The sequence below is a fragment of the Erythranthe guttata genome, chromosome 7 (assembly GCF_056151865.1).
Source record: "Erythranthe guttata isolate IM_541 chromosome 7, IM_541, whole genome shotgun sequence".
NCBI classification, from domain to species: domain Eukaryota; kingdom Viridiplantae; phylum Streptophyta; class Magnoliopsida; order Lamiales; family Phrymaceae; genus Erythranthe; species Erythranthe guttata.
Window position 1 is genome coordinate 5,302,257 of NC_142539.1, and position 23,642 is coordinate 5,325,898.

At 34.0% G+C, this 23,642-nt stretch overlaps 2 protein-coding genes across 2 annotated transcripts; one reads left to right on the top strand and one right to left on the bottom strand.

Annotated features, from left to right (window-relative positions):
• The first annotated feature begins 491 nt into the window (after positions 1–491).
• LOC105964680 (myb-like protein X) lies at positions 492–7,168 on the top strand. The gene is made up of 4 exons (XM_012989182.2): positions 492–1,444; positions 1,654–2,182; positions 5,088–5,991; positions 6,136–7,168. Exons 2-4 carry the CDS (start codon positions 2,105–2,107, stop codon positions 6,687–6,689), a joined length of 1,536 nt encoding a protein of 511 aa, XP_012844636.2. The 5' UTR covers positions 492–1,444; positions 1,654–2,104; the 3' UTR covers positions 6,690–7,168.
• A 2,007-nt stretch (positions 7,169–9,175) lies between these two features.
• LOC105964679 (chaperone protein dnaJ 20, chloroplastic) lies at positions 9,176–11,216 on the bottom strand. The gene is made up of 2 exons (XM_012989180.2): positions 10,642–11,216; positions 9,176–9,533 (listed from the first exon to the last, which is right to left on the bottom strand). Exons 1-2 carry the CDS (start codon positions 11,086–11,088, stop codon positions 9,390–9,392), a joined length of 591 nt encoding a protein of 196 aa, XP_012844634.2. The 5' UTR covers positions 11,089–11,216; the 3' UTR covers positions 9,176–9,389.
• Positions 11,217–23,642: the final 12,426 nt, after the last annotated feature.

Here is a 23,642-nt window from a genome sequence, read left to right on the forward strand (position 1 = left end):
GAGTCATTTATGGTTCTTATGACTGCTTCAATCAACGACCCATTTCCTTATTCAATTACGGAAATTGATCTCAAATCTCATCTTCCAACCGGTTCGCCGTCGCGTGGCTTGCTCTCCCAGATATTCCCGCGGGAGTTTTGGCGCGAGCTTTTAATCAACTTTAACCGTAAGGTTCGAGCGAACCATTAACCCATCTTTATTTTCTCCATGTCGTTGGGCCTTCAAACCACTATGTCGAGAAGGTGGGGTATGGTCCAGCGCCCGATTGAACCCCATCACTTAGTTATTTATAAAAAATGCTCATAAAGCTCGTATACCACAATCACAACAATTACATTCTTGTTCGAATATTTGGAAAACAAATTCAAAAACTATAAAAACAAATTCAAAAAACAATTTTTTCAAACTACAAAATTCAAAGTAAAAACTAAAATGAAATTTGTTTTTAAGGTATAATAATAATTGTGACACCCCCCATTTAGAGAGAGAGAGAGAGAGATTCATTCTATTAGTACTAATATATATATACACGTCTCCTCTCTCTCTCTCTCTATCTTTCTCTCTCCTCTTTCTCTCTCTAAAATGACACTACTACGATGAGTATGTAATTGATTTGGGGCATTTGTTTATTTCTCCTGATTTTCCCATTTCGCGTTGTATTCCCCAAACACCAAAACAAAACCTCTGTCTCTCCCATTCTTTCACACACACACACACACACACACCGAACAAACCCCTATTTACACTGAAACTCTCGAGTTATTGCTTTTGTTTGATGGTGTTTTTCTGAGCCCAAAAAAAGAAAAAAAAGTTGAAATTAAAGCCGGGATCTTGTCCCTTTCTACAAATGCTCCTTGATTTTTGTAGGGGGCAAGGTGAAAAAAAAGAAAATTATATCATGAATTGAAGTTGAATTAAATGTGATAATCTAGTCTACAGTTGGTGGGCTTTCAATTGAACTAAGTTGCGAAAATTGATTTGGGGTTTTTGTTTGTTCGGGGAATGTTGGAATAATTTCTCGATCCGATTCTTCATTGGAAAGCAAAAAATTTCAATTTTTTTTCTTTCTCTGCTTTGGCTTTTTGCTGAAAAGTGCTCAATTTAGGGCTTTTTTTTTCTCTTTTTTTTTTTTTTTCGAATTTAATTTTTCCTCGGGGTAGTTGAATCGGGATTTGGTTTTTCGCCTCTTTGGAATTTAGGGTTTTCGGTGCTTCGTGAGATTGGGTTTTTACTGATGGCGGATTTAATCTAGGGTTTTCGAATCTGATCAGCTTGCTGGGGCCGGATTTACAGTTGGACTTGGGGTTTTGATCAGCAAATATCGGAACTTGAAGGATTCAATTGCAAATATCCGGGGTTTTTTTCCGGCACTTTGCTGATTGGGAATTATCTTATGGGAGTTTGGCTTTTATCCTAAGGAGCTTAAGAGAAGCCTCTTTCAAGTGTAAGCATTGTAATTGCTTCGGATAATTTGTTTTTTTTTTGACAAAGGGTATGGAAGAGGATTGTTCACACAAATATAATTAATATGGCACTGGAAAAACAAGCTTGTTTTCGGAATTTCTGTTGAAAATAAGTAGTGGGTGTTTTTTTGTTTTAGTTTTTCTTCTATTCGGTTGGGGAATGATTTTGGGATTCAATTTTGGTGATAAGGTTGAGGAAGTGAAGGTGATGATTGACAAGTTTTTCGGGAGATTTTTTTACTACTGCCAGAGCTACCGATACCAGCAATTTGTATCCTGAAATTTGTTGCCAACTGTGTTTCACTCGTTATCGTCGGGTCTGCATTCAGCGATTTTGTTTTTTTTTACAATTTTATTGCACTGAGGCATGGTTAAAAGTGCGGTGTATTTGAGTTGAGGTTCAAGGCGAATTTATTGGGTTTTCCGGTATAGGAAGCACCGTTTGTGTGTGTGTAAACGAGTGGAAAGAAGGGGTATATGAAGGAATAGTGAAGCTGGAAATCAATGTGGTGTCATGGTGCATGGACAGAAATATAATCGTTGGTCTGTTTCCATATTGGACCACTGCTATTCGAGGAAAGTAATCCAAGAATACCGTTTTCTTGATTGTAGTTTTCTTATTTACACGCGAAAAGTGTGCAATGTCTCGCTGCTTTCCATTTCCGCCACCGGGATATGAAAGAAAGCATATACCTGAAGATTTGGACTTGTTGAAAGAGGTTTGTTCATTTTCTTTCTTGACTGCTATATTATTTATTACACGTGGATTCTTGTTATCGCACGCCAGCTATATTTGGATATAATAAATAATGAGTTTTCATGTTATGTTCCGCTTTGATCATTAATAAGTAGTCCTGTCCTGATTTTTACGCTGTCTAGTGGATAGTTTCTTAAGTTTATTGACAATAAAGTTTTATGTTTCCGTAAGTTTTGGTTCATACGGAGCATGTTATTACCCTACACTCTACATAATAATAATTCATACTGATGTATTGGTTAAGTGAAAGGACATGGGTTTTTAAAAGTTTCGAGCTTCTACAGCTTACGAAACCAGTAAATTGGTCTTGATCGTGTCTTTTACGAAATGCTTTGATTGGTGGTGAACTTTGTTTTTGCTGCTGATCATGCTTGAGTAGCTTTTAACTTTGTTGGACTCTTCTTAGTTAAATTTTCTCGTGTGTGAGGAGCTGGTCTCCCAAAAGTGGTAGAGGAATACTGGTTCGTTAAATAGGAATATAGATTCGTACGCCGTCTTCAATGTGATAGAGAAAATAAGGAGTTCCTGAGTAATACCTGCTTTTATGGCTGGTCAATTGAACTGTTAACTTGGATTTTAAGAATACTAATGAGGTAGGTGTCGTGAGCTTTGAGAAAGATGATTGCAATTATTGTGTTTTGTAATGATCTATTGTAGATTTAGTGATTTCATTGCATGCAATAGCTCAGAGTTACTAAAAGTATGTGCTAGGATTGAGCAAAGAAGTTTTGAGTAAATACATATCCCATATAAGGAAAAAGCAAGATGCCCGTAATCTAGAATTGAATCGGCCTTCCATCTGTCGGTTCCTAGTGAAATAGCCTTTATATTGGATTCTATGAGCCTCAAGAAATCCTAAATTTGTAATTTGACGACTTCCGGTTGGGATATCTATAAATAGAAAACTGCTGATTTTGGAAATTTTATATGTTGAAAGATGTCGTAACATGAAAGACGTCGTAACATGAAAGACGTCTGGACAAATCTGAAAAATAGTCTGCCAAAATATTTGGGCGAGTAATACCAACTCTTTTCATCAATTTTAATTAATAAGAAATAACGTTATCCCAAAGAACTCAAAAATCTACTTCAATGTGATCATGAAATAAAATTATTAGATGATTTTGAAGTTTGAACTATTTCAGTAAAGCTTTATGCTGAGTTCATGATGGTTACGTTTGCTTTCTTTTGTTTTTCCCTTTTTGCCCCTGGTTCTTTTTAGCACTTAGTTTAATGGAAAAATAACTCAGTTTTATACTGTCAGCCACATTGTGAAATAAATCGGATTCTGGTGTAATGCATTCCACTAATTTCTCGTGTAAACTAAAAAAAAAGATATATGTTAAAAGAAATCAGAACCTACCAAAATCAGAGTCTGAAAAAGTTGATGACTGCTCTGTTTACTAATTGGTTATTCTGGCTCTTGAATTTTTTGTGTTACAAGTGATGAATGGTATCAAATATTTGAGATTTGACATTTATTATGTCGTGTATCAGAAGTTTTTTGTTTTACTGAAACATTAAATTTTCTTCGTTCTATAAGTAGAACTTCATTTGGTTTTAAGCCACGTTTAGGAATAATAAGTGTATAATACTTTGTTTAAAACTTAAAGCTGCTTAGCCTCCGTGTCTTTATGTGAAGGGTTTAGCAATCCAATTTCCGGTTGAATAGCTAATTCTAACAAATACGAAAAGGTCAATTTACAGTGGCACTTAATAGACGCAGTATAAGCCTGTATTCCCACACATTTGCCCCGTTTTTTGTTTTTGGGACAAAATTGAGTGGTGGTGGCAGTTAGTCACACCTCTAACTTTGTGATTTCTGATGACTGATGCCCGTGTATAATCGGCGAATGTATTTAAGTACTTTGTTTTATTGATAATGTGATTAAATACTGTAGTTTTGAGAAAGCGAGAGAGCATTAATGTAAAGCATGTGATTGATTGATTTGGTAGTAATTTTCCGAGATCTTATACGTTTTGCTTATATTTCACTGGCAGTATGAGCCAGTTCATATTGAGTCGTAGAGGATATTCCCTGCTTCTCGATCTGCTCTTCAATGCATTGTTCATAATGAACTAATTTCCGAGAAACCAAAAATTAATACTTCACATGCATGCGTTTTCAGTTCATGCAGTTTTGATTATACAATACATTTCTATTGCTGAACTGTAATTTTATGCTAAAGCTGGTCTTCCTACCATTTTGATAAATATTTTCTGGGGGCGTTTGGGTGGAGGGGTGATGAAGTAAGGTCTTATTGGTTGCTAACTAAATCAGATAATAACATAAAAGCTTGATGTGAAATTGGACAAAATATTACGTGAGATTACATGGTGCGGCATCTATGCGAATGAAACGGAAGTTCCGGGAATACATCACAATAATATTCCCCTCAAACAGTTCATGTGGGATGAAAAGTGTTGACTTGCTATTCCAATTAATGATCCGCAAGTATGTAGCCAGTGTCCAAGTCTCGTGTCCTAGTATTTTTTATCGTTCGATTATAGTATGATAATTGTCTCTCACATTATAGTATTTTTTGTGGCAATTATTACCTTTTATTCACTGTATGGTATCATATAGTATTTTAACGGCTCGTGTTGTCGAGCTCCTTTATGTTTTTGTACATTTCTGAGTGTAGAAACTTATGTTATAGGATTCCTATTTTACGCGTGAAAGTTTCTTGATTTCGGTTTTTTTGAGCATTACTTGAATTCTCTTTACCCAAATTGAGAATTGTTGGTATAATTTTGCATAAAGCTGGAGCACCATACAAAATGTGTATAACACTTCATTCTTTCATCTAGTACGTTGTGGCTTTTAACTTCAGACAGAATGTGTTAACAATTCTTCGTGTTTCCAGGCGAAGCGCAAGGAGAAGAAGCACAAAAAGGAAAAAAAGGACAAGGAGCGGAGCAAAGATAAATCAAAGAAGGAAAAAGATGGAGGCGACGAAAAACACAGAGATAAGAAAGACCGAAAAGGAAAAGACAAGGACAAGAGCAAGAAAGAAAAGAACAAGGACAAGAAAAAGGAAAAAGAAGACCACGGCAAAGACAAGGAGAAAAGCAGCATCTCAGAAGAGTCAACTGTCGCTGCAGAAAGTCAACCGATGCTCAATCCAGAAGGACACCACACCAAAGATCGAAGCAGCTTTTCGAACGAAGGGGAATTTTCTGGCTTATTATTCCAAGGTCAAAAAAGGGGAAACGAGGAATCGAAATTTGTGCTTGAATTGGATAGGAGGATCAGAGAAGAAAAGGGTCAAGGAAGTCAATTGCCCGAGAGACTTACATTTGAGGACAAAAAGGATCAAGAAAACGGCGATAACAAAAACAAGAGAGTTGATAGAAAAATCGATCCTTTTGAACTCAGAAATGAGTTTAGTGGAAATACGAACGTGCAAAACGTTATCCCGACTCCCAAAAATAAGATTGAGGGGATTCCCAAACCAGCAGTCGAACAAAATGGCTATAGGTTGGAAGATAAAGAGAAATATAAGGAAAGTGGGGTTGGAATTAAACAGGTGGAAAAAAAGAAAGATAGGGATAAGGAAAGCCGTGAGAAGAGAAAAGACGGAGAAAAGGATAAGAAAAAGAGTGAAAAGTCGAAGCGGAAAAAGGAAGAAAAGAAAGGCGAGCTGGACAAGTTGAAAGATACTGATAATAAAAGCGCTGATTTGTTGAAGGAGTCTAATAGTAATGCTGTTGTTAATGAAGGAAATATCAAGAAACGAAAAGATATGGGTGCAAACGGTTTTCTCCACGGTGAGTTTCTATTTTGTTAATTACTCGAGAAATTTTTACTGAAAAAAAAAGAAAAATATAAAAAAAGGGAAATTCTTGTTATGAGTTCCTATTTATTGGAATTTTCTGTTGAAGTTGATGATTGAGTATCTGGCTTGTTTACAGATAGTGAAATGAGGCCTCATAAAATTCAAAAGCCTGCTTTTCCTCATCATTCGACAGAGAATGGAAGGAAACTCGAGAAACTTGAACCTTTCCCAACTCCAATTAAACCCTCTCAGGACAAACAAGCTGTTGTTCCTAATCCTAACAGTGATCGAGTGGACCACCACAAGGAGCGTTTGATGAATGGCATTATCGAAGTTCCGAAACCATCTCCACCTAAATTAATTCCCTCTTCCGCAACAGCAAAAATTGCTGAAGCTTCAAAGATCAAGGCTCGAACAGTGTCCAAGCTTGAGGATCCAATTGCCACATCATCAAGGAGGCCTCGGCCCCCGCATCCCGATTCCAAGTATCTAGCCGAGGTACTAACTGTGCCCAAAATGTCAACGGACTTGTCTGAAAATGATGACCAGGACTGGTTGTTCAGCAAGAAAGCTCCAACTAAACCTAAGACTGAATCAGTGGGTCCCGATGAAGATCTGCGTGTATGGTCAGAAGCTGTACATATCGAAGCAGCTGATGTCATCGCTCTGCCTTATGTGATTCCTTATTGATTTAGATGCACGGTGAAAAAACCTTTCCAGAAAGAAGAACCGAGGCCCATGATGACCTGGCACAGCTGGCATTTTGTTTAATGCTGACGTGGCGAAGCCCTGCATTCGTCGGGTTGGAATGAGTTGGCGACTGGGGTGGTGGTTTTTAGTATGGGTCTAATTCTGATTTGTATTTAAATTGCAGGAGGTACTTTAGATGACATTGAGGAGAGATGCATTGATGAAAAGCTTCTACGATTGGTCGAATTTGGAGGAAGCTGAAAATGTATTAATGGGGTCGAGAGTGTAAGTTTTTAGCTCTTTCTTTATTAGTTTCGCGTCACCACAATTTTGATTTTGTAACGTAGAACTCGTATTTATATGGAATGTGAGATAGGAGGTGGGGAGTTAAAGGGAAAAGGGGTGTAGTAGTTTCCATTCATTTCATTAACAGAGGTGTAAAATTGTTGTTTATAGTGCTGCTATTCGGCTTTTCATAATACGTTTATTATCTATGTGTTGGGTTTTTTTTCGTGCGATTCGTTTTTTGGCTGCACGAGTTATTATTGCCGTTTCGGAGGAAAAAAGAAAAAGAAAAAAAAAAGTGTGAGCATATCATCATATATTGCTACTTGGGACTTAATATTCATAATTTTTTGTTTGAATAAGAGTAAACTAAACTATGTGATTAATATATATATATATATATATATATATATATATATATATATATATATATATATATATATATATATATATATATATATATATATATATATATATATATATATATATATATATATATATATATATATATATATATATATATATTATATATATATATATACACACACACACATGTATATATCAATGTAGACTAATTCTCCTTATATTTAAGATGACAACAAACAGTCTGACGATGACCTGAAGGGAATTGATGCTGATTTATGCATAACTTTTTATTTGAAGAGCTACAACCATACATATTATATACGCTATAGGCTAAAAAAAGATTAACCCCAAGTGGATGTCAAAAACAATAGGTCCACTAAATAGGGGTGTAAACGAGCCGTGTTTGTGCCCGAGCTTGAGCTCTACGAGTATTTTTATTTTCCGGGCTCGGACTAGAGCTCCAGCCAATTTTGATGAGCTCGAGCTGATGTTTTTTCTTTTTTCTAATTTAATTATACTATTAGTTTTTTATCTTTAAAGAAATATAAATATTATAATAAAAAAATTACAAAATAAATAATGAACTGTAATTAATTTATTTTTTCCAATTTTATATGTAATTTTTATTTTATATTATTATTTAAATTAAAAACAGTATACACACACACACACACACACACACACACACACACACACACACACACACACACACACACACACACACACATATATATATATATATATATATATATATATATATATATATATAATTATAATTATATATGTGTGTGTATAAAGCTTGAGAGCTAACGAACAATTAAGAAAAATCTCGAGCTCGAGCTCGAGTTCGAAAAACTAGATTTCGAGTTCGAGCTTTCGTTGAGTCGGCTGATCGAGCTCACGAGCCGACTCAGCTCATTTGCGTCCCTCCATCCACACAAACAAAAAAAAAATGAGAATCCATATTAAAACCAATTTTTATGGTTCTTGCTCTATATTGCAAAATATCCCCCTTTTTTATTTTCCTAATTCAATAATAACACAAACCAGAATAAAAAACAAGTTAATGTAGTAGAGTGATTGAGATTGAGGTGTAATATTGGGGGACCAAAGATTGGATATGTATGACTTCTCTATGAAATAATTGAGGAAGGGCCCACAAGGTTCAATGATCTTTGTGTGTCCCATTTGTATTTGAGGTGGAGATTAGATACATTTTGTAAAATAGATGGATACAAAATTCAAAATAAATAAATTAACAGTCGACCAGAAATTTATTACACGGTGAACTTAATTTTCAAGGATTCGGAGGCAGCATTACCAATTGTTTTTTAAGGATAATTTGCATAAAAAAACTAGCACAAAAGAAGTGAACACCATAGATGAAACCTTTTAAAGTTACATTTAAAAAAAATTCAACATGTAATTATTATGTAAACTCATTACAAACAACAATCGGCCCTTTCGATTTTTTTTATTTTTCAAAATGTAAAGATTCATAACCGTGTCATTCTCAATTTGTGCAGAGATGTCTTGTTCAATAAAAATAAGCGAAGCGTCACAATCTAGTATTTATGATATTCATAAATCATAACTGAAAATACCCCTATTGGCAATGTTAACGCCCAATTTCAAATCAAGTATTCTACCATTCTGCAAGCAAGATCACTAATTTCATATTCGATCCCCATAATCCATTCCCTAACTCGTGTTTTAGATGGGTATTTTCGAAACTTACACTTTTACAAGAGGAATATCCTTCATAATAATTTCCTATAATAGATGATTGAACTTGAACTAACTATGATTCAAACATTTGACTAGAACAAACATGATTGCAGAAAATATCACATTACGTGGTTATATACAAATACACCCCATCATTAATTATACTAGCTACATTGAAAATACGTATATAATTACATCGTGCTCTTCGTTTCGTACGCAAAACTAACACGTAGTAAGTATGCATTTCTTACAAGCACTTCTCGTGTATCTAACAGTATATAGACTATACATACAATTTTAACTAAAGGGGCAAGCAAAAGTTCACGATGATGATTCGTTTCTCTCTCTACGTAACCTTGCTCCCCATGACATATTATCGTTTACATCCTTTTGCACACTTCTTCTCTTCAGTCCCGATAGCTGAGACTGCCAACGGCTCTTCCACTCGCTTTTCTCTTCCATTTTCTGTTTTTTATATTTATTTATATGCACAAAACAAATAATAATTAGACAAAATTATATGATAACAATTAACAGACAACAATGGGAGGAAGGTAAAAAAAAACAGAATTTCGGTATATTTTCTCATGTCTGGAAAAGAATATTATGCAAGAATAAGAATATCTTCGGCGCTGTCTTGAAACTTAAAACCAACACCACACAAAGTCAAGGTGGGAATAATTAGTGGACATTATTGATATCAAAGGAATTCACGATGACGATTAAAAGTAAGTCGTTATCAATTTATCGTATCGCTTAAAATACGATTTCTTTTTTATTTAAAAGTCAACCTAATTATTTATGGAGTAAATTACGGCCACCAGCCGAGCTGAGGTAAGGTCAAATAACGAAATCAACTATAAATCTTCTTACACGACCACCCTTATGTTGTCAAATTTAGTAGAATGTTCTCTAATTTGTATTCGTTTTGTAAAAAAATACAGTTTTGTAATGTACCACAATCTGATATTTACAAGCCAAGAGACGCATGTAAAACAGGTACAAACTGGAGAATATTCCACATAATCTAGAATATTCTAAATTTGACACCACAAGATTGAACTTGAACTTGTAAGAAGATTCATAGTTGATGGGCGGTTGTAATTACCCAACCATCAGGGGTTCTTCCGTAATTTGTAATTTGACCTTACCTCAGGCCGTAATTTACCAACATTAGGGGTTCTTTCGTAATTTAACTTTACTTCAGACGGCGTAATTTACCCTTATCTATATCTATCAATTCACTAGCAATAACTCTACCGATTCAACTGTTTCGGTGATGCGTCTAAATTACGAATTCTCCACACTCAAAATCATCGAAAGTAGTCATAAATTATCGAACCTAATATTCGAAATATGAATTGTTCGTACGGTACAACAACTTCTAGTAAAAGGTTGATTGACCAACAAATACTCGAAACCAACTTCCTTACCAAACTACAACTAACTTGAAACTAACCATATCTCTAGAACTCAAATTAATAACAATTAAACACAAACAAAATTTAATTAATAAGAAGAAAACAATTAAAGAAAACACAAAGGAGATGATATTTCAAAGCGCGAACCGAACCTCGTCGAATTTACTGCGGCGACGGGCATTAAAAGCGAGGTGAACGCCGTTGGCCATATCGCGATCGTACAATTCCCTGGTGGAAGGATCCGAAAGGGTCTCGTAAGCCTCCTGAACCCGGATGAATCGCTGGGTGTACTCCTCGACCCGACCCGGTGGGGATACGTCCGGGTGGTACTTCCTTGCTAGCTGCTTGTACGCCTGTTTTATATCCACTAAACTACCCGTCTCTGGTATGCCCAGCAGCTCGTACAGGCTCATCGCGGAACGCTCCGAAACGGTGTCGTTTAGGGACGAGGAGCACCGGATGACGTGTCCGGGTCTGGGTAGGGTCCGGAAGGAGATGGAATTATTGGGTGGGTATTCGGGTCGGGTCGAATGGGCGAAGGAGAAGCGGAGTGGTTCGCTTCTTGAGAGTTGTTGTCCTAGACAATAATGGCTGCACATGTCTTTGTGTTTGTGTGTGTGTGTGTGTGTGTGTGTGTTTTTTCTTTTTCTTCAAACAAGTTCTTAGTTTTTTTTCTTGGCTTGTGATTTTTAGGGGTAGCGGTTCTTGATATATATACACACACACAAACATATATATATATATATATATATATATATATATATATATATATATATATATATAGAGAGAGAGAGAGAGAGAGAGAGAGAGAGGAGAGGGAGAGAGATACACATATGTCATATGTGTCCCACAGTATTTTATTATTATAATCTTTTAGTCGGTCGGAAAAATACATTAGGTAGATTAGTTTAATGAGCACTATGTATTGTTATTTATTAGATATTTCTTTATTTTCTTTTTAGAATAGGGTACACCGTACACGGTTAAAGAATACTACTCCCTCCATCCCATATTATTATGGCTGACAATCGGGCCATGTGAACCGAGCTTGGATCGGCTCAAGCTTACATATCATCGGACATCGTTACTATATGGTCAAGCTTATATACCATATATCGGACCTCGTTACTATATGCTCAAGCTCGGATTATGTATTTTTCAGTATTCGGGTTTATATCGGGCTCCATTACTATATACTTGTAATGAGTAAAAAAATAAATTATAAAAACAAGTGATAAACAAGATTTACGTCCATTGAAGCTAATCCAAAAAACCTAAACGATCATTGCAAGTTATTGGAAAAACTTAATAATAAGACGGAAGAAGTAAAAAAAGATTAGTAACTCTTATACTCTAATTAGTAGAAACGTGTTATATTCTCAAATCTCAGCGACCAATTAACAATTGAATTTTAGTGGGTATGTTGCATTTGATTTCTATTTAACTTATTGCCACCGCCACCAATTAATTCCTTTTATTTTGACTTTTTTTGTTTGCAAAATAAAATAATCTTATAAGGTCATAACTTTTATGTTGAGTCATAGCATTAAAATAATAAATATATTATATATTTTATTATTAACCTAATCGGTCGGGCCTTTTTCGGATTTAGCCATAGTAGACTCAAACTCGGCTCAGAAATAAATTGGGTTGAGTAAAATGGCTTAAACTCGGCCCGACCCGCTAAAAAGTAGGCTCAACTCAAATATAATCTGACCGAGCTTTCGGCCTTCGGTTAGACCCGGCTCAATTGCCGGTTTTACATATTTTGTCATTTTGGGTGGTTGTGCGATGATTGAAAAACTCAATAAACATCCATAAATTATACCAAAAAATAAAATGGTCAATACTAAAATACCCTTGTCATTAGTTATTTTTCAATTAACTAAGTAAGAGTAATAAGGGGGAAAAATTGATAAAAATGCAATTAATGTTTTATCTCTAAAATGACAAATAATTTTGAGACAAAAAAAAAACACCCCAAAGAGACAAATAATATGGGACATAGGGAGTATTAAATAACATTAGGTTTTGGATAAATTACACCTACAGCCCTAAAGTATGCTAAAATAACTTTGAGGTCCCTGCGGTATCGGTAATTACAATCATCTCCATGAAACATTATCAGAACCCTAACGTACCAATGCATTAGATAAGCTATTCCGATAGCGTTCTAACGAACTATTAGTTTAAGACAGTGGTAGAGACAACATAGAGTTAGGGGAGCGACATGGCTCTCCCAATATTTTCTAAATCCTTATTATCTTATATAAGATTTATAAATTTTCGTCTGTGGTAGAATTAACATCCCCGCAAAAAATAAATATAGTACATATCGGTTCCCAGGACATGAAATCTTGCCTCCAGTAATTGTTTCAAGGGTGTGCCCGTGATTACCAATACTACATGGACTTTAAAATTATTTTAGCTTACCTAAGGGGTATAGGTGTATTTTACCCTTAGTTTTTATACTAAAATTATGCTCTTTGCACACATTTTAAAAAAAGTCTCATTCGCCTACCTCTATTTTTGAAATTTATATGAGATATAGTGAAAACTGTTAGATGAATATAGCTATAGGCTCACCAAAAGAATAATATAAATTAAATTAAATTATTAGTATATTAACATAAATACCGTACTCTTAATTAATATAAGGGGCTTAATAGATATAGAAGACCTCACAGTAATTTCCAACATTGCTTAAAAAACTCCTAAATTTAACAGATTTTCTTCTTTTCAATCTAAAATTTTACGCTTTTTCCGATTTTATCAACTACAAAGCAACAATAAACTAAATGGACCACGATTATCCCGATATGAGGTAAAAAAAAATCATTTTTTTTAATTATTTTTATTACGCGTTAGTCAAAACGGAATCTCTTATAGCCAATCCGTGTTAGATAACACTTAACTGTAAAAAAAAAATGGTTTCGTGGTGTACAACACGAACTGGATGTTCCGTGTGATACTGACTCTATTGTTGCTTACTAATATAACTCAGTTGCTGCATATTAGTACAACTCTGTGCAAATCACCGGGTCATCATTACTGTTAGTTTTTCTAAGCAATTTAGAGAGCTATGGAGCGGAGCGCACAAGAACTTTTAGCAAAATGGCAAAATTCACATATTCTTATAATTATAGAGAATATTTCTTAGGGGCTTCCAACAAATTTCCCCTTTTTTTTAACAAGATCATAACTGACTTTTAAAATGAAATTTGTTGTGGATTCAGGTCCACAGACAATAACAAGCCACAGAAAAATGAAAATCAAACCAAGAAAGAACACACAGATACCACTGTGTTGACTCAACCGACTGTCGACACCGTTGCTGATAACACAATTATAGTTATCACAGATCTAAAACTGAAAGCTATAGCACAGATAAAGAGCACAATATTAATAGTGGTTCGACCTGTATTACCACAGGCCTACATCCACTGTGCAGAGAGAACAAAATCCACTAGATCAAGAAGGTTACAGATTACAAGATAGTGATAACACTCAAGCTCTCAACAGCTATTTCACCTAAGCTATATTGACACTCTCGTGTGTATACCTCACTGTTTCTCTCTTGTTTCCTAACCTTAAATCTCACAAACCCTGTGAAGATTTCCTTCTTGCTTTCCCTCTAGCTTCTTCTTTTGTTCTTGAGAGTTTCCTCTCTTTCCAGCCCCTCAAGCCTTATCCCCTTGATTAGCCTTAGCCTCCAAGCCTCTCCTTCAAGTGCTTTATATATGCAGTTAACCCTAGCAAAAAGCATCTTGGTCCCCAAGCAAACCACTGTGAGCTCGACAGGTGTCCACCACAGTCAAAGTGATCCTAACGGGTTCTGTCTTCTAGTGTAACAGCTCCTTACACTTTCCAGCTTATCCTTAACTTTACTTTAACTGATGCACCAGATAAAGTATCCACTTAGCATGTACACGTGGATATGAGTCACGTAATAACAAAACTAGTTAGATGATAGTTGGGAATGTTTAAAAAGTTCCATAAGTAATTACCACTATAAAGATTCATCCCGTTTGAATAAATAATGGATGGTTTATTTATTCATTTGCATGAACATTGCTTCTTTTATAGCTTATTACTGATTACTAATTCAACATTGGCTGCTTAAAGCATTGAAAAGTTAGTCGGACTAATCATAATTCTCTATCCAGAGAAGGGCATGTATCTACTTATCTTTTGGATTAAAAAATTGGTTAATGGCGTCGAAGTTCATTACATACTAACTTTATTAATCCACATGTGTTTAAAGATGTTTGGCGAAAAAACTATTGATTGAGAACTTTATTGATCCAAGTACTAAAAGTTATTTGTACGACAAAACTAAGCATAACCTTTTAAATACAGTCGATTCATAATTTCTAACTCTAATTTAATTCGATTTCACCAATTCACCAATTTAAATCATTGAATGCCGTTTATTCTAATTTATTTCCAATTTTACCAATTTCACCAATTAAAAAATATAGTATGATTATATTTTTTTAAATTAGGGGAGGGTGGGAAGGGGGCATAATAGGGATGGCAGCGGAGCGGGTGTCCTCGAAAAAGTGTAATACTAGAACCATTACTATTTAATATAGCTCAAACCAAAACCATTTAAAATTTTTATCGAAATACCATAACCATTACCACCAATATCCGGATACTCACGGATATCCATTAAAATACCATTTAAATTATGCTAATAAAAAATAACTTCGGGTCCGATAACATTTAAGTAACTCACAGGAAAGAGGAAGAAATTAAAAAAGGAAAAGAAAAAAAAGTAAAATATACAAATATATCCTCTCTAAATTATTTAATACTTTATTTAAAATTTTGCCAAATTACTTTTTTATTCATATTATGTTGAATAAAAAATAATATATTAAATAATATATATATATATATATATATATATATATATATATATATATATATATATATATATATATATATATATATATATATATATATAATATATATATATATATATATATATATATATATATATATATATATATATATATATATATGTCCATAATCGTAGAGGTAAAACCAGAACCATACCAAAACCATGACGGTTTGCTTTTCTTTTAGCAAAACCATTACCAAAACCTAATGGTTACGGTAGCGGTTTTGAAACAGAGCGGGTACCCACAAATAGCTAGCGGATCGGATTTTTTTGCCATCCCTAGGCATGACCCTCCCTGACCTTATGCTAGCTTCGCCATTTATACCATAACCGTAGATACCCCATCATTTTTAAAGTGAACAATGTCGTGTACATACATAAGTAAGAAACCCACTACACTGTCATTTCACTTCATGTACATGCATCATTACTACAAGAAAACAGGGTTTCACCAACGAAATATACATCGCCAAATCAATAAAACCGGTCGCTAAATAACAATAACCACGGATTCACCGACGGAATTCATCGGTCGGTATAAGCCTCGACACTAAATGCTACCAACCAATTTTTTTTCGACTATCGGTAAATTAACGACATAAATGGGGTCGGTGATCAAATAATATTATGTCGCACAAATGATCTTCAAAAGGATTTTTTTTTTCCGGTAAGATTCAAGTTAGTGAGGTACATTTCTGTTGATTGGTAAATGTTACCGACTAATTGTTTTAAGTTAGTAAAATACCAACTCTTTTTCGTCGTAAAAATTCAAGTTAGCGACGTATTATTCTATCGATGAAGCGGTTGGTAAATGTTACCAACAAACTATTTGTCAGTAACTTTTGTTAGTACATTGCACCGACTAATTATATTCGGTCAGTAATATTCTAACAAATTGTATGTCAGTGACGTCCATCGCTACATATTACCGACGAATAACATTATCGGCGATTAGTCACCGATAAACCATTAAAATTTCCGTCAATGAAGTACCTACTAATATTTTTAACTATAATTTTGTCGGCGAGTAATTTGGCGTTATTAATCGGTCACTAACTAAGATTCTAATCATTAATAACTACCGACTACTTTACCGTCGATAATCAATTACTACTAAAAATTAGTATTAATTCATTATTTCATTATTCTAATATACATTTAAAGAACTTGTATCATATTTGTGTCTCAAATAATATAAAATACCACAAAACATATAAAAAATCCCTTAATCTCAAAATGTAAAACTAAATCCAAAGCTATTCCAAAATCCTCAAGCACCCAAGTCACCAATGAATATATTATAAACTAAAAGATGCACCAGTTTAAAGTAGCTATTCAAAACAAATAAGAACTAGATAAGAACCAGATATATATAAGTGAAACAACTATCTAAGTGAGCCATGAGTAGATTGATGGTCATGTGTGGTTGAGTTTCCTATATATGTATCTTCGGTCGATTTCCTCTTTTCTGTCTCAATCAACTCAGTTAACTTATGCACCACACCATCCATCTTATTCTCAAGTGCTTCAATACGATTAACTACGAAAATAGAACTTTCAGTGGAAAAGGATTATGAGTGCTTTAGTACTTCACTAGCAAGGTCTATGGTATCCATAATCATAAACATAACCTTTGGCAGAGCAAACGTTGCTTCTACCCAAGACGCATGATCAAACTCAAGTTGATGAATAGGGTCTTCTTCATCTTCATACTTTTGAGATAGAATATCTTCATAAGCATCCTATTTACTTAAGCAAAATAAATAAATTATATTCGAATTAGATTTGTTGATTAGTAAATTTAAACAAAACAAACACTACAAGAAAAGGGTCTTTTGACAACACGCGATACGTATTGTTAAACTATATAGACAACACGCGCGTGAATGTTGTAGACCAACATGTTGTTAAAGCATAACGAATTTAACAACTTGAGCCGTGTGTTGTGGTTCGTATTATAACAACATGCGCATTATGTTGTGATAAGCTAATCACAACATGTATAAGTATGTTGTAACAGACCTTATAACAAGGTACTGTGGCATCTTGTGGTAGAGTTTCGACAACATTTGTTTGCACCTTGTTGAATTATTTATTATCAGAAAAAAAAATATTATCGTAATCATGTACAAAGAAGTCCGATTTCCAATAAATTTCAATCCAATATACACAAAAATCCTTTAAATAAAAAACTATCCAACAATTCTATAATCGCATAGTCAACAATGCACAAACTCCTTCAAAATACACAGTAATAGACATTCAACAATTTTGAGAAACGTTCTAAAAAATAAATAGAATACTTATCGATTGTCAGACAAACAAAATACAAGACTTTATACAGTCACAAAATCATCCACATTTTAATCAAGTCAAAACCGAATTGCCCAAAACGTAGTACGAGATATAAGGCTAAACTAATTCATTACTGTCAAACTTGCCGTATCCTCTCCCCTCCATGCATGAAAGTTTTTCTGCATCAATAAACATACTTTAACTAGCAACACCAGGACAAAAATGAACCAACATAAAAATACAATAACATGTAAGTTTATCGAAATCACCCTTTCTTTAAATACTAATCCACCGATTAATATAATCAAAAGTGTAGTTATATACTTCAAGAAGGTATGTTCAAGGAAAATAAAAGATGCAGTGTTTTACCGTAATCGAAAATACAATATCTTGTAGAATTATTAGATCTTCACTCTGGTCTACTGCAAAAGAGAATGAAACACAAGTCATACTGTTAATAAACATAAATATCAGCTATATAAATAGCATAACAATACATCAAATCAATTTACATGTTCCCAAAATATAAACCAAATTGACTGCACTGCTCAACATTAATTACGATACAAGTGTTAGCATATTTTTAGTCGCCAGTAAAAAATGTTGTTCTTGGGTCGGGTGCAAAATATGTTGGTGCAAAAATTTGGTGCCTGGTCATTTTAATCGGTGAGAAAAAGTATGGGAATGAGAACAAATTAAAAAAAAGATAATAAAATATAATATAACAACAAATCAGACTTTTGGAAAGTTAAGAAACGAATAACACAAAGACGGTACCTTCAACGTATAATTATCTCACGGAGACAACAATTTGTCGTATGTAGTAACAAGACTTGTACATATTGCTTCCACATATTCCTTGAAATGTTGTTCATATTTAACTCTGTCAACAATAATGAAAAGGCACGAGGACAGTGACCGGACACATAAATCCTCTACATTGTATTTATTATAATAAACTGTTATACATTAAGATCCAAAAATCAAACGAAAGTATCAGTTGATATACAAATGAGAAAATAACAAAAGATGATATAAATAGATAGAAAACAAAAACGACATACATATACAACTAGGAATCAAATATAAATTTTTAAAATATATATATATATATATATATATATATATATATATATATATATATATATATATATATATATATATATATATATATATAATAGACTTCTTCAAATAATGTATCTATGCAATGAACCAATCGACTGCTGAAATTTATCATTTATTCCTAATGCCTTTGAACTAGGAGAACAAACCATTAACTTTTCCTCAAATTAATTATACATTGATATATATATATTGTCCTGTAATTTAAAATCAAGTACCTGGAACATGAGATTGTCATAATTCTATATAATTGCGAACAAATGACATCCAACTCACATGAGAATGGACAACTGCCCATAGTGTCTCCAACAAATTCTCTGTACATGAAGCCTAATTTCAAGACAAGAATACAATAAAATCAATCCAATTTATTTTGAAGAACAAAATATTAAAAGAAATCGAATTTAAACGGAAGAGATAAAATGGCCCAATCAATTGCAAAACTCAATTTACAGTTTGGAACAAATATATTTTACCTGATACGACGGAGAGGCTGGCGGTGGTAGAGGCGACTATGAAAGGCTGGCCGACGGGGTGGAGACAAAAGAGACAACGAGATAGAGAGAGAAAGTGGATCTGTTAGGGTTTCAAATAAATGCGAAAACAAGAAAAGGAAAATGAAAGAGGAAAAGAAAAGGCGTAAAAAGAAGAGGGAAAGAAAAATTAGAAGAGGGAAATTAGAAAAGAAATATAATGGAAAAGTAAACAAGAGGGAAATCAAAACGAGAAGGGGGAAATTAAAAGTCTTTAAACTTTGATTGGATAAAATTTGAATAAATTTTACAAGGGCAAATGCAAGTTGTAATACATGATAAATAATGACAACACACGGCGTGTGTTGTAAATAACGTATAATTTGACAAGACGCGAATGAACCTTGTGGTATGTAAATTTAACAACGGGCAAAATTAAAATGTTGTAAAATATTTTCAAGTGTCGCTAATAACAACACGCTTTAAAAGCACGTTGTGATATATGTTAAATAACAACATACTTTTCCCGCATGTTGTTAAACATGTGTTGTTGAAAGTCTTTTTTCTTGTAGTGAAAGAACAAATAACAATGTTATGTATTCACTTACAAGAACTATTGGACTTCCTATCAACAAATTTACATGTCCCTTTTTGTTTCTTGTGCGTACGGTCAAAGACATCAACTGCAGCAACATTATCATCATCAAGTTCAATTTTCTACATAAAATAAGTTCATTTTAAATAATTAATAAACTTTTAAACAAATCAGATAATTTACATTTCAGTAAGTAAAAAAGCTAAAATTATCATTCTGTTTTTATGCTCCCTAAAAATGGACAGGAACCTCCAGTATGTTATGTGATAGATCCATTTTTCTCAGGCAATCTATTTATTTCTAGCATACTCGCTCTTCCTTTTCCATTCAAATGTTGCAAAACCATCGTCAACTAGTTTGTCCCAATATCCAGGTTTCAACCAATTGGTACCATTGTCTTTCCTTTTGGTTGGGTCATCTGGCTAGCAGCTTTCAAGGCAGATTCTCGAGCATCATTGAACATATTTCTCATGTTTTTTTCCAAATACATACGACCATGACTTCTTGATGGCATGCTCATGCTCACGCGACCATTGAAAATATTCATTTTATTATTCAAACAGGTAGTTAGCCATCAATATATGGTCTTCTTAAACAGCATAATCAATGCTTTCTTCATTGTCTTTATCTTGTCCAACTATTAAAAAGATATTTGTTCTACTTCTAGATTTGATTTTGCCTACTGCCCTCCAATCATGTCGATCTCTATTTTTAAATGGAAAACTTGTATAGTATACATGTTGATCTTGACTAGCCAATATAAATGGGTCATTCGTGTTAAACACCTTGTACTGCTAATCGGCACTAGCCCAAAACGGGAATAAACTTTAACTCCACTGTCAAAAATATCAAACCAAATACATTTAAATAAAACAACCTTATTTTTTGTTCCAAAGTATTCCAACTCAATATTTTTTTCCAGAAGTTCATAATAATCCAACTCATTCTCACTCCACGAGCTTCCTAGGACATAAACACCGATATTGATTGTTGTTCTATGACAACCGTAGTCCACTATGCGAAACTTGTACCTTTGTAAGATTCGACCCATTGGCTCGGGCCTTGAGCTATAAATTTTATACGTTCATCGACATTATTATGTTGGTCCATCACCTGTTAAAATGAGAATATTAATAACCATATCCTATAGAAAGAAAATCAGACACGAGTGAATTCTTATAAAATTTTAGCTCCCATGGGCACTCAACCAACTTTGAAAGTTCTTGTCACGTAATAAGCTAAGTGCCTTATCAGTCAACCTTTGATTTTGTCTCATCATTTCTTCATCAAATTTACTATAAAGGTTGGAAGAACAAGATGAGCTAATTGATAACTACCACGGATGATATCGATTCTAAGAAATAACATTTACTTAATAAATGGGATGAGTTCGTCATAATTCAACAAAATATATATGTTAGTTACTTGCAGCTCGTTCTCTTCAAATGACCGAACAGGTTGTTGAGGCCCAAATGCTCGTCCTGGGTTCGTGAATATGGAATGGTGCCCCCTGGGATCGATCTTGCATCCGTCATCATTACGTGGTACTCGATTCAATATTCTCTCTACATTAGGCTCAAAGTACAACGAACAAACTGTAGCAACTTCCTCGATAATATATGCCTCTACAATGAAACCTTCAACTCGAGCCCGATTTTTACCTTTTTTCAATCGATGAAGAAGCCTAAAGTACGTTAATTATATAAAATTGTAAATATTTTATTAAAAATAACCTCTTATTTTAAATAATATATATAAATATTACCTTTTAAATGGATACATCCAACGGTATTGTACAAGTCCACCAATCTTAGCTTCATATGCTAAGTGAATAGGCAGATGTTCCATGCAATAAAACAATGTTGGAGGAAATATCTTTTGATGTTTGCAAAGAATTTCAATAATACTTTTGTCCAATTTCTCAACATGATCCGCACAGAACACCGTTGAGCATGTGCCGCGACAAAATACACTAAGCTCATATATTGCTTCCCAAACTGGTCTATGCACCATATCACAAAAAGCAATCGAGAGCAACATTTGCATGAATATGTGACAATCGTGACAATTTATCCCATAAAACTTGTCTCTCTTACTCATTAACACAACGAGTTGTATTTGAAGTGTAACCATCATGTAACTTCAATTGCTTAGGCCACTCACATAAATCTTGTATTTGTTGCTTGGTAAGGGTATACGATGCTTTAGGCTTCCAAGGTTTGTTATTTTGATCATAAAACATGTGTAGCTCTGGACGATCACAATGGAGTCCTATATCCTTGCGTGCATTTCCGTTTTCTTTTGATTATTCTTTAACATCTAACAGCGTATTGAAAATGTTTTCAAATACATTTTTTCTCAGTATTCATCACATCCAAATTATAGCGAATGAGATTTGACATCCAATAAGGTAAATCCCGAAATATGTTTTCCTTAAACTAATTATGATCTACACCAAATCCTGGTAAACTTTTAGGATTGCCAAAATTTTCACATATTCGGTTGTAAATACTAGATACTTTGGGGGGGGGATCATCGCCATACAAATCCCGAAATATGTTTTCCCATAATTCACATCTACCTTTTGTAAACTTATCTCGTTGCTTTCTATTTGTATGGCGATGATCCAAAAATTATCGATGGCAATCAAACCATGAAAATTTATGTCCGTTACTAAGACTAAAGGACTTTGTTCGCTCCATACAATAAGGACAAAATAGCCGACCATGAGTAGTACACACAGACACCATAAGCCGGAAAATCGTTGATTATCCATAAAAGTATCGCTCTCATTTGAAGATTTACTTGTGTAGAAACATCATAAGTTTGAACCCCTTTATCCCATAACAACTTCAACTCATTAATCAGAGAGCGCAAAAATACGTCCAAATTCTTCCCATGACTTTTAGGGCCCGTGATAACCATATTCATAAATATATAAGGTTTTTTTCATACACATTCCTGGAGGAAGCTTGTACACAACGATCATTACAGGCCAAGAGGAATCAGTACCGCTATTACAGAAGGCAAAACCCGTATGTGCGAAATCCCAAACGAATATTACATGGTTCTGACGAAAATGACGAATGCGTCTCATCAAAGTGCTTTCATGCTTTACTGCTAGATGGGTGAGCCGCCACACTTTCATCAACACACTTGTTTGTATAGTGCCAAGCCATTTGTTTAGCAGTCTCATTGGACATTAAAGCCTCTAAAGCCTAGGAGTTAGTGGCAAGTAACATAGTACTTTTTAATGAACAACTTTTTTTAGAATTTAAGTTTCCAGACTTGAATCTATTATGCCCACAAATTGTGGTTTTAATTATGTTATTATTCTCTTTGTAGTACATAATACAATTATTAATGCATACATCAATTTTTTCATAACCAAGACCAAGTTTAGAAATCATCTTCTTTGTTTCGTACAAGTTGTTAGGTAACTTCTCATCTTCGGGCATCATAGATTTAATGTTGACATGGAGACGAATGTAACATATATATGGCAAGTTGAATTTTGACTTCAGATTCAACATTTGAGATACAACGGAAAATTTAGAATATTGTTTACAAATAAATGTCCATCTGCGTCCTTCAATAATTTATAGAACTTTTGCGCATCAAGAGTTGGTTCATGGTAGTTACACTCCAAATGTTGAACTTTATTAGAATTCCAACTAAAATTAGGACGAACAACATCAATCACCATAGTCCTCATCCCAATACCTCCCCTTCATGTCTAGAATGTGAAGATTCCTCGTA